At 43.0% G+C, this 11,065-nt stretch overlaps 1 protein-coding gene across 2 annotated transcripts in view; it reads right to left on the bottom strand.

Moving 5' to 3' along the window:
* Nucleotides 1-11,065, bottom strand: part of jade2 (jade family PHD finger 2) — a 233,659-nt gene that overhangs the window by 89,264 nt on the left and 133,330 nt on the right. For both annotated transcript variants that reach the window (XR_013933535.1, XM_080434549.1), the window contains exons 9-10: nucleotides 9,276-9,800; nucleotides 8,302-8,466 (exon numbers count right to left, since the gene is read on the bottom strand). Coding sequence is in view for 1 of the 2 variants with exons in the window: in XM_080434549.1 (XP_080290675.1) it covers nucleotides 8,302-8,466; nucleotides 9,276-9,800 (690 nt within the window). In the remaining variant the exon portion in view is untranslated. The remainder of the gene's footprint in view (nucleotides 1-8,301; nucleotides 8,467-9,275; nucleotides 9,801-11,065) is intronic.

The following is an 11,065-nucleotide window of genomic DNA, read 5'->3' as shown; positions in this document are numbered from 1 at the left end:
TGGATTTTCCCCAGCAAATTGAGCCCTGAGTATAAGTGTATGTGACTTCGTTCTTTAGTGCGAGGCAAACAGAGAGAAAGAGTGACAGAAAGGAGGTGAAGGAGATACAGAGAGATGGAGAGGGTGAGGAGAACGAGAGAGTGTCAGTATCGACAGCCAACATCGGTAGCAGCTGGCTGTCAACGCCTCCTCAGCCAATAAACTACCAATAGACGATCAATTGTGGTGATTGGCGACCGGCCAACAGAACTCAATCAATAGCCTCCACTTCTTAACTCTGTCAATAGCCCCCCTCTCCTCTCTTTCTTTCACAGGCAGTCCCACATGGATTTCATGGATCTTAGAAGAGTTTCTCACTCAATTTGGATGAGCTTCAGAATGGATAAGATCTAATTAAATACGCTTAAAAGCTCCAACAGGGTCCAGGGCTTTTATTTACCTCGACAGAAGAGAGAACCAGCCTTTAATTGGAGCCAGTCTATTATTATAGATAGCGTATTATAATTTTGTCTAAATTATGCTCCTCATTTTAATTACTTTTAACCTGGCGTCCCTATTTGGGCATGTCATTATGGTCTCTATTCGTCATACAATTAAGTATGTGAGGCTTAAGTGGTTAATGTCACTATTCAATATATTTCAGTAATATTTACGGAATTTGTAGCCTATTGTTAACACTACAAAAGCCAAAGCACTCAACTGCAGCTTAAAATTTTAAATACAAATTTCTCAAACAGAAGATTTGCCGTTCTGTGTTATATGTAAATATGATTATGAAATAACTTTGGAATGAGGCAGGGCACCGTCTTAGCAGAGATGCCCCAGAGCATAAGGACATTCCGACACGGTGCTAATGCTGGTCCGAGTTTCCATCAGTTTGGGAGTCAAATGTTTACCTAACTGGATGAGGTTGTTCCGCAGTAACAGCCATGGCGGATCGCGTACTTTGGTAAAGTGTTATTCAAGCCATCGGGTGTTCTGCCTTACAAGTTTTATTAGGTTACTGGCTTTGAAAACATGTGAGCCAGAACGCTGTTTCTGGTGAAAAGAGAAACTCAGAACATCGGAGGAATGTTGTTTTTACATGTAATTACTGCTGTGGAAATGTAATGGAAACGGTGAATTATCTGCCGATTAATTAAGGGGGAAAGTTAAGAGGAAAGTTGGCTGTAAAGTAGACAAAAGGGGCTACATCAGCAAAAATAGACATTTTGAGCTTATTTATTGTATCAAACTGAAACAGTTTAAGAAACAAGACTAAAGATGTGTCCCATTTTTGAGGCAGATGCTTTGTAAGACACATCCTAGGTGGACTAGTTCTATGAAAGACGGTAGTCTAGTCTGAGGAGGACTCCCAAACTGGACGACCTCTGGTGAGGGATTCCTCTTTTTCATCATAGTAGCTGTTCTGTCATGAGACCATCATGGTGGCACTTCTTCCAATGTAAACATTAGCAAACGGGATTGAAATGTGATTGAGTGAGTGAGAAACGCAGAAACAACTCAAAGACACAATATGAAAAATTTCCGTCTGTTTTTGGAAGAAACTAAGAAAGAAATGCATTCAAAAAGTTGCAAATACGTTTCTAATCTTACAACACAGTTACCATTGCACTTAATGGTTCATTTGTAAATATAAATTCACTGCCCTGTTCTTCCTCAATTATCTTAAAGTAGAAACCTTTGCCATGCAAAGAATTGTGGAATGACGAAGGTTGCAAAGGATACACTAGATGTATCCTAAAAATTCAGTCAAAAAAAGCTGCATATCCAGGCTGCATTGCAAGTAGCATCTGTAATGGTACAGCACTTTGGAGTTTACTGGTATAGAAATTCAGCCTCCGAATTGAGCCAGTAAGAATCTGAAATCCCTGCCAGCATGCCCCTATTGGTCTTGCCGCTCCTTAAACCCCATGTATGTACATGCATGTGAGTGGTTTGAACCGGCTGACCCACGATGCTATCCTAAAAAACTAGTAGGGGTGCGACCACGTATCTCTCTCTACCTTAGCTTCCTTTTTAGAGAAACCTTCATAAAATCTTGGGGTGCCTAGTGGCTCTGCTGGTTGGTGTGTGGACCATATGCTCCTAGTTTGTGCCAGGACCCACCCAGGTAGGGTTCCTAGTAGGGAGCATGAAGGTGCACAGCAAATTCCACTGAAATCCAGCCAGTCGTTTTTGTGAAATACTTGCTTGGGACCAAAGTGTTGGGAAGGCTGGCTGGAAGCCTGCCCGACTTTTCCATCTCTAAAGCCCCGCCGCTAGAAGGGCAAAAACCGAGTGAACTTAGCTGGTTCCAGGATATATGAAAGTTCAAATATAAGAGAAGAAAGCTGTACTATTTCTGTCTATTCAGAAACAACAATTGCTTGTTCTAGTATTGCAATAATAATGTGCTTAACTTGTCTCACGGCACACCGCTTTGGGAGCCACTGTACTAGGCCATAGGAACAGCACATGTAAAATCCTGACCTTCATGCGATTTATGTTTTTACATGTAATCTATTTAAGCAAAAAAAAAAAAAAATCAACTACTTCTTTACACCTGTGATGAAGAAAACTGATTCTGATTCGTTTCGCGCGCACACACACACACACACACACACACACACACACACACACACACACACACACACACTAGGGCATTCATCGAATAGTCGAATATTCGAATATTCGAATATCAAACCGACTATTCGACTATCAAACCACTATTCGATTATTCTACAGCTTTTCTACAGCAGACACGCAGCTGTGAGCTCTGGTGTGACGTCAACTTGCATTCCTTGAGTCGAGTCATCAATGCCATTGAAAAATAATAATAATATTATAATCAAATCGATTAATCGAATATTCGAATACTTATAGGTCGAATAATTCGAATACTAAAAATCACTATTCGTGAATGCCCTAACACACACACACACACACACACACACACACACACACACACACACACACACACACACACACACACACACACACACACACACACACACACACACACCGATAGTGTGAGTGCATGGTCCAGGGGGAGGAGTTGTGGAATCCACACTCCACAGACAGACAGACAGACAGACTGGTCAGGAGTTAAGCGAGGGTCACACCAATCAATACAGCCAGACCACTAGAGAACTTCCTCTGTCCCACTAATCCATAGGACAAACACACACCGCACTGCAGAGATATGCAGGCATAGGATATCAATCCTCACATACTGTAGAACATTTCATTTTCATGAAAACTGATACGCATTTGGGCGCGGATGCCAATTTGAAAAGGTTCTGTGCCAAGAGTGTACCGTATGTCAAGATGTTTTGAAGATAGCCGATCTACTGTACCAGCTCACAGTATGTTCAAATAGTTGAAAAATCATTTTGCCCCATCGACGAGACCCCACTTTTAGAACAAGTGCTGTAGAACAGTGGTTCCCAAATATTTTAGCTCAAGACCCAAAAGAAATTAGACGTTTGCCCGGGACCCAAAGTAGTGAAAATAGCAACGCGGCGCGAGGCTATTTTCACTACTCCTTAACGTTTTTTTTGTTCATTAATTTATGGAAATTATTTGATTTCTTTGAAAAATGTTGGAATTGTTTTTAACTGATAAAAAGTTGAGACTTTTTTTGTTTAAACTTAAAACTTTTGATTTGTTTTGTTTTGTTTTATAATGGAGGAAAAGGGGGAAAAAAGGGGATATTTACTCGGAACCCATAAAAATTGGTCCGCGACCCAAACATGGGTCCCGACCCACTGTTTGGGAAACAGTGCTAGAGCACAGTAAACAGGTTAACAGCTAACAAAATTCTGTGCTTACATAATTTACACACAACTCTACAGGCCTAAAGGCAAAACACACACACACACACACACACACACACACACACACACACACACACACACACACACACACACACACACACACACACACACACACACACACACACACACACACACACACACACACACACACACACACCTCTGTGGCTATGAGTGCACAACACATTCATATTGTGGCCTAAACACACAGCAGAAGGAAACACACATGAATTGTTTAGGTTGCCGCTGAACACTATCATTATTAGTTAATTACTACCAACAATGTCAGACTTTTAGCTGACATTGGGTTCATGTTTACTGTTTTTCTTTCTCATTATCTTGGGGTTCAGTGCTAGCTGAGGCTGGATTCATAATGATCAGGCTCATGCGCGCACACATCCACACATGCTGACTTACCATTGAGTGAGCACTGCACGTCCCATAATTATTTTCCCCAACACTGGATCTGGTTAACCCATTAAGACTTGAGGCCGTTTCTACAGATGCCTTCTAAATCAGTGGTCCTCAAACATTCTCATGCCAAGGACCCCCAGAATGATATGTATTTGGCCACAGACCCCCATCTGAAATTTCCAAAAAAAATAAAAAAATTGATTGTACAAGCTCGCAGCGCGGCACAAAGTGACAAACTGTGAGCTTATAGATCTGCTATTTTTGAGAAACCACTGTTCCAAATCCTAAGAGTTTTTTGAAAAACCTGCGTTGCTATAATTATATATGGCTCAAATCCAAAATGACACAAATGCTTTCCCGGTTTTGATGGGTTAAGAGGAGAGAAATGATTCTCTGAAAGCAAATTAACCCGGTGAAATCCCAGGGATCCCATGCTGATCCTGGGACCTAATCACCGCTGCTTAGGCCTACGCTGCACTGGCCCCAGCAGCTCAATGGAAAAATAAATGAGGAGACGTGAAAATAGACGCCAATTATTTCATGCCATGGCCTCGTTTGTTTGTTTTTTCCCTCCCCTCTCTTGGGCTTGTTGTGGAATGCTAGGTGATTGGTTTATATTCAAACCTGATGTTGGCCAGTGAAGGGCCTCGAAAACAAGGCTAGGTGAGACCCAACGTGGCATACCACAGCGATGAGCGAAAACGTCAACCCGACTCCAAAACACATACTGAATTATTTAGTTTATCTGATCGACAAAAAGAAAGAAAGCAAATAACTAATGTTTTCCACAGATCCTGTGACTGCGATTCTGAGGCGGTCTGGTGCAACATAGTCCCTCTTTTGGAAACGTTCTGGTGGTATGAGGAATTTATTTGGACGTGTCATGCAACGCAAGGAGTTTCCTGAACACGCAAAGGTTTAGATGATGAGAATGAAAAAAGAAATCCCCTGTGTGTTTAAGTCATAATACAGTAAGTACAGGGTCAGCCTGGTGGCTCAAATGGCTGGTTTGTCAGCTCGCGGGTTTCAATTCCAACCAGGGGATGTGTGTTTGCGAGTCATCCGTCCTCTCTGCCCTCGCTTTCCAGTGGAGTGAAGCTTGTTCTTTTTGACGCCATGAATGAATGAAAAAAAAAAAAGAAATGAAAAAAGCCACAGCGTGTTAATTCATTAATAGCTAAGTACCAGTCCAGGCCCTGTGCTTTGCCAAACCAAAGCGAACTCTTTCCCAGCAGACTCGGATTGCACCAAATGTCAGGCTGTGGGCTGCATACTGCCATTCATCCCCTGGAACGCTACACAGAGGGCGGTTTGAAAGCATGACTCCAGTGGATGCCACAGCCACCCACTGCAGTGGTTCTCAGACATTTTCATGTCAAGTTGATTATTTGGTTATTTGGCCACAGACCCCCATCTGAGAAGATGTTGTGCCAGGGAACCCCATAAGAGAAGATCTTTTCACAAACTTTTCCAAAAGATTAAAACGGTTAAACTGATTTCTTCGGGGGACCCTCTGGAACACTTTGAGATGCACTGACCTTATGTATCAGAGGAAGCCGCAAACAGAAACGTCAGTGTAGGGTTACAGTATGTGCCGGGGACACGACCAGTCGAGGAGAGCAGGAAAGTGCATACTCTGGTAAGAATCATCCCGCCAGATTTGAGGTATTATTCTGACAGCAACAGGGAAACATTCTGTTGGTTTTGACCGACTTCAGAACTGCAGTAATGACACTACCACCCCAGATACTAACCAAGTACTAGTACTACTAAAACGACTGTAATAATAACCATCATCTTCATGTTTGACCCTAGTGTCCCTTTGCTAGGGGAGCATTCAGTGAAAATAGCAGATGTAGATTGGCTTTTTTCAGCAAAGATATATTTAGCGTAGCGTGAAAACAGGAGAGGGCCTAGTATAGAGCCTAATACAGAGCCAGATAATTAACCTGTCATTACAAACTTGTTAGCACTCTCATTCCTCATCTCCATTCCTTCACATTCTTTCCCCTTCCTTTCCTCCCCTACTAATCCTTCTGTTCTCTTCTCCTCTCCTCTCCAAATGTTGTTCCTTTTTAAAATGACAGGCATTCAACAAATCCAAGATTTCAAGAGCGTGACATAAGACCTTTCACCACCAGCTTATATAAGCATTATGAAGACATTTCCATGACATTTCCAAAATGTTTTTAGTTTTTTTTTCCTTCTTCTTTTTTTTGGAGATGGTTCATTTCCTGATATTTTTTTTCTGGAAACCACTTTCTTTAAAACAAAACAAAACAAAAAAAAACAAATCAACACGTTTCAGGTTTTCAAAACAACAGGAAATATCTGACAAAAGTGACTACATTTTCCTCAAGTCTTGAGGCTGGATAACTGCCTAACGTCAGCTCCACTAGGCAATTTACCTCGTCCAGATAATAACACTGAGTCAACACTGGCTGCAGACAACTCCCCGAGTACATGAGTCATCCATCATGAGCCCCGGACAAAATGATAAAGTCATTCGATGCAGAAATGAAGCATCCCCCATAGGCCTCTTTGTATAGCAGATGGGAAGCATTCAGCTTTGCAACATTAACAATGAAATGGAAATTAACAACATGAACCCCAGCGTCCCTACTCTGGGCTTATGTCATAATAATAGGCGAACATTTGGCGAAAATGGTTCGATCTACAAGCTCACAATGGGTCGCAACGTGTGGTGACGCATTGTGAGCTTGCCAATTGGCTATCTTTTTGCTATTTGATGCGCAATTAAGTATATAGGTTTAAGTGGTTAATAGTAAAACTACCTCTTGCCAGAAACAATCGATGAATCTCTCGGTAAAGTTAATTTGATCGATGAGGGCCATTTTAAACAAACACGTTTGGTGAAGGTAGATTACCATGTGAGCATCATCATGCTTGTTTTGCCCACCATTCATTGGCAAGTTTAACTTGCCTATACATTGTATATTTCTTTGTAATACTAATAGCGGAAAAAGCTGCATCGTTACATAGCTGGTAGATTAGCTATTTTTTTTTAAATTTAGCCTATAATGACATGCCCACAATAGGGACGCCGGGTTGTAAGCGGTTAATAAACCAGAGAGTAGTTTATTTGTAACAGCCGAGTTCCCCAAAATGTTAAACAAGGGAGCCAAGTCTCTGTTCAGAATATCAACAGAGATAAATCATGCCTCTGCCTCAGAGTCGCAGGCATAACAACTCGTATGAATTATAGTTTTAAAGTTGAACACTGGGCAGTCACTCAATCAGTATCGGAGGCATTGAGCCAATTCAATTTTGCCTGTAAGCTTCAGGCATAATGAACTAATTATCATTAATTTTATTCACAAAAAACAGAAATCAACTTCCTGCAATGATAGCGAGATTTTCTTTTTTAATTAACCCCAGGAAATATGAATATGAAATGTTAGCCGCCAGAAAAACGGTAGCAAAATTCCATCTGCCTGAGAATGTGTACACACACCAACACGGCAGTGCATGTGTGTGCAGCCGCATGCTCATACACACATGTGCATATGCACATACACACACACACACCCACACGCAGATACACCACCACCACATAAATATGAAGATTACCCCCCTAGCAAAAATAAATAAACAAAGCATTTTCAAGCGGGATCATTATGAAATGATCAAACATGAAAAAATTCCATTTTACTACACGTACGCACAAACGCACACACGCGTGCACACACACACACACACACACACACACACACACACACACACAAACTCACACACAGTCCATTAAGTCCAAAGCAAGCCGGCTCTGTAAAAACTTCTATCCTAGCACCTTAACTACCTTGATCTGATGTCTAGACAACTTGTCAATATCAACAGTTTTTCATCATTACAAATGCTTTTTTGCACATGTAGATTTTTTGTTTCATGCATGTCTTTACTGTTTTCATTTGTATTTGTACTTATATGATATACACATACAGTATATTGATTATATGTATCAACTCTTGTATGATTGTTGTCAATTCAAACAGTTAGTGGTTGAGCAGAGAATGTTTGAAGAGATGGCGGTGGACAGACAGATGAGAGCACTCACCCTCTCCAGGTCCTGGCGGAGGTGTGTGAAGAGTTTGAGGCGTCTGTAGAGGACGTCCTGCTCTTGCTGGGCCAGGTTGTCCACCTCGTCCCTGTTCAGGGACACCAGGGGACGGTTGAAGTTGGCCTTCCGTCTCAACTTCCAGAACTGGTACAGGAAATCCACCTTGGAGTTGGAAAAAAACGAAAACGTTCAGGCGTGATCTGACAAACGCATGAAAAGACGCAGTCTAAATCCCAGAAAGACAGAAAAGATCTCTGTCTAATTGGAGGGCTCGATTTCTTGGGAGAGCCCAGTTATGTTATTGCCACTAACATTTATTATAACTATTTATTATTATTACAAAAAAAATGATCTCTAAATATTATGGCACGCTCTAGCTCCACCATCATTTCACCCAGTCTTCAGCTTCATTCAGACTTCTGACATTTTAAGCTATGACGTCTGTCATGTATGACTGACGCAAGTTGGCGTGTCAGTCATATGATAAACCAACTTGGGAGAGTTTGGATGGAACATCCTGTGTCAGACAGACAGAGATCAAGCCCTAACTGTGTCTAGACTTGTCTAGTGATACAGTATTTGTCAATGTTGCATCACGTGGCACTGTGCTATCTCACAATGTGCCGTATCCACCAATCTATCTATAGTAACCTCTGGATAGATGATCCAATTATTTGTGAAACAACCGCAACGGCATCTTGGTATTTGCTGAATAAAGAAGGCACTGGAGCAACTCAGATGATAGGAGCCTTTTTCTTTGATAGAAGGCATATTGGTATTTCCCTGCCCACTGGTAGCAATTACAAAAGCTCTTAGAAGTTTTTAAACAAGCTCTACATATTTGAAAGCTATGATCTCTACCCCTATTATCTTATTTTAAAATGATTTGAATCATACTAGACCAGTGCCCTAGCATGAAGTATACAATATCACACATTCATATTAACACATCAAATACAATAAGGCGTTACCTGGCAGCTGGGCAGCGCCAGTCCCTCGGCCACCTCCCTGGGGTCCACCAGCCGGTAGAACTCGTCGTCCAACTCCTGGAGCTTCTGCTTGCGCTGGCTCACCTTCTGGTCTCGCTCTGCCCTCTCCAACGCCATAAACGGCACCGCCCTCGGCTCCGGCTCACCGCTCCCCAATCCCCCACTTCCTCCTCCTCCTGCACCGCCATTCAGCTGATAATGCTGCTCCGCCACTCTGAGCCCGGGACTGACGCCCGGGGTGGCGGCTGCGGCTGCGGCTGCGGCTGCGGCTGCGGCTGCGGCTGCGGCTGCGGCAGCGACGGCGGCCCAGTCGGGTTTGGTCACGCTGTGAACTCCGTTGGTGGTGGCGCTGGTGGTGGTGGTAGTGGTGGTTGTGGTGGAGCTGTGCTCCAGGCAGAAGGACTTGAAGCGCACCTCGTCGTTCTCGGCCAGGATGGTCCTCATCTCCAGGCCGTGGTCGAAGGCGCATGTCACATGGAAGGCCACGACGCAGGAGGGCATGCAGCACTGAGAGGGACATGATGGGGAGAGACGGACGTCACAATCAGAAACAAACACAATGGATATAGTAGCAGGCATGTACACATGATGTTTAGAACATTAGCATCATATGCGGATTATTATTATTATTCTTTTCTTATATATCAACGAATCGAAACGAAAACATTCTAGTAGATTTTCTATGATCGACTACATCGATTAGTCTGATTAACCACTGTACAATGGTGGTGAGCAAAAAAATAATAATAATGTAGAAGCTTGTAGATTTTTTTTTTATAATCGTTGATTAATTGTAATCGAGGCAAAAGTTTTAAATAATCGTGATATTGATTTGAAGTCATATCACCCAGCCCTATACGTGCCGCCACGTCGAGATAAACATTTTTTTTGCAGCAGATGGTACAAAGGTGAAGGAGACGAAGAGGAAGGGGGAGATTGGGGAGCGATGATGGGGGATGAAGAAGGGGCGGGTGGTGGGGGGGGGGGGGGGGTTGGTTGACAGATGATGGGAGAGAGGTAGTGAGAATTAGGGAAAGATGAGATGAGAGTGAGAACAAACAAGGAAAGAGAGAGAAGGAGCGGGTGAATGCAAAACAAAAAGTGTTTTTACAGTCTTAGTCTGAATTCTGTTTGCAAGGTTTTAAGATGCGGAAACTGAAGTGCCAAGTGCAAAACAAACAGTTTTGGCTTGTTAGCATAACAACCCGAAGCTTTGCTTACGACTCACGCGCACACACGCACGCACACACACACACACACACACACACACACACACACACACACACACACACACACACACACACACACACACACACACACACACACACACACACACACACACACACACACACACACACAGTCTGTATTCGACTCACTACCCTGACAGTGTACTCGTCTCAGAGCTGTGATTAAGTCAGAGGGGTGGGACGGAGGTTGTGGTAAAAAAGCAGAGCACAGAGACAGATGGACGTACGCAGTCACAACAAACATGCATTCCCCATTTTTACTGTTTTCCTAAGTGGAGAAGAGACAACTCCGATGTCACTCTCGCTCTCTTTGCTTGTTTGTGTGAGTATTATTTGATGTGTGCGTGTGCAGTTATCAAAGCTGCTGAGGGCATTTGGCCAGTGTGTGTGTGTGTGTGTGTGTGTGTGTGTGTGTGTGTGTGTGTGTGTGTGTGTGTGTGTGTGTGTGTGTGTGTGTGTGTGTGTGTGTGTCTGTGTGTGTGTGTGTGTGTGTGTGTGTGTGTGCGTGCGTGCGTGCGAGCGTGC

The sequence above is a fragment of the Gymnoscopelus braueri genome (assembly GCF_963280865.1).
Source record: "Gymnoscopelus braueri genome assembly, chromosome: 8".
In the NCBI taxonomy this organism is placed as follows: Eukaryota; Metazoa; Chordata; class Actinopteri; order Myctophiformes; family Myctophidae; genus Gymnoscopelus; species Gymnoscopelus braueri.
This window is presented reverse-complemented; position numbering and strand designations above follow the sequence as displayed.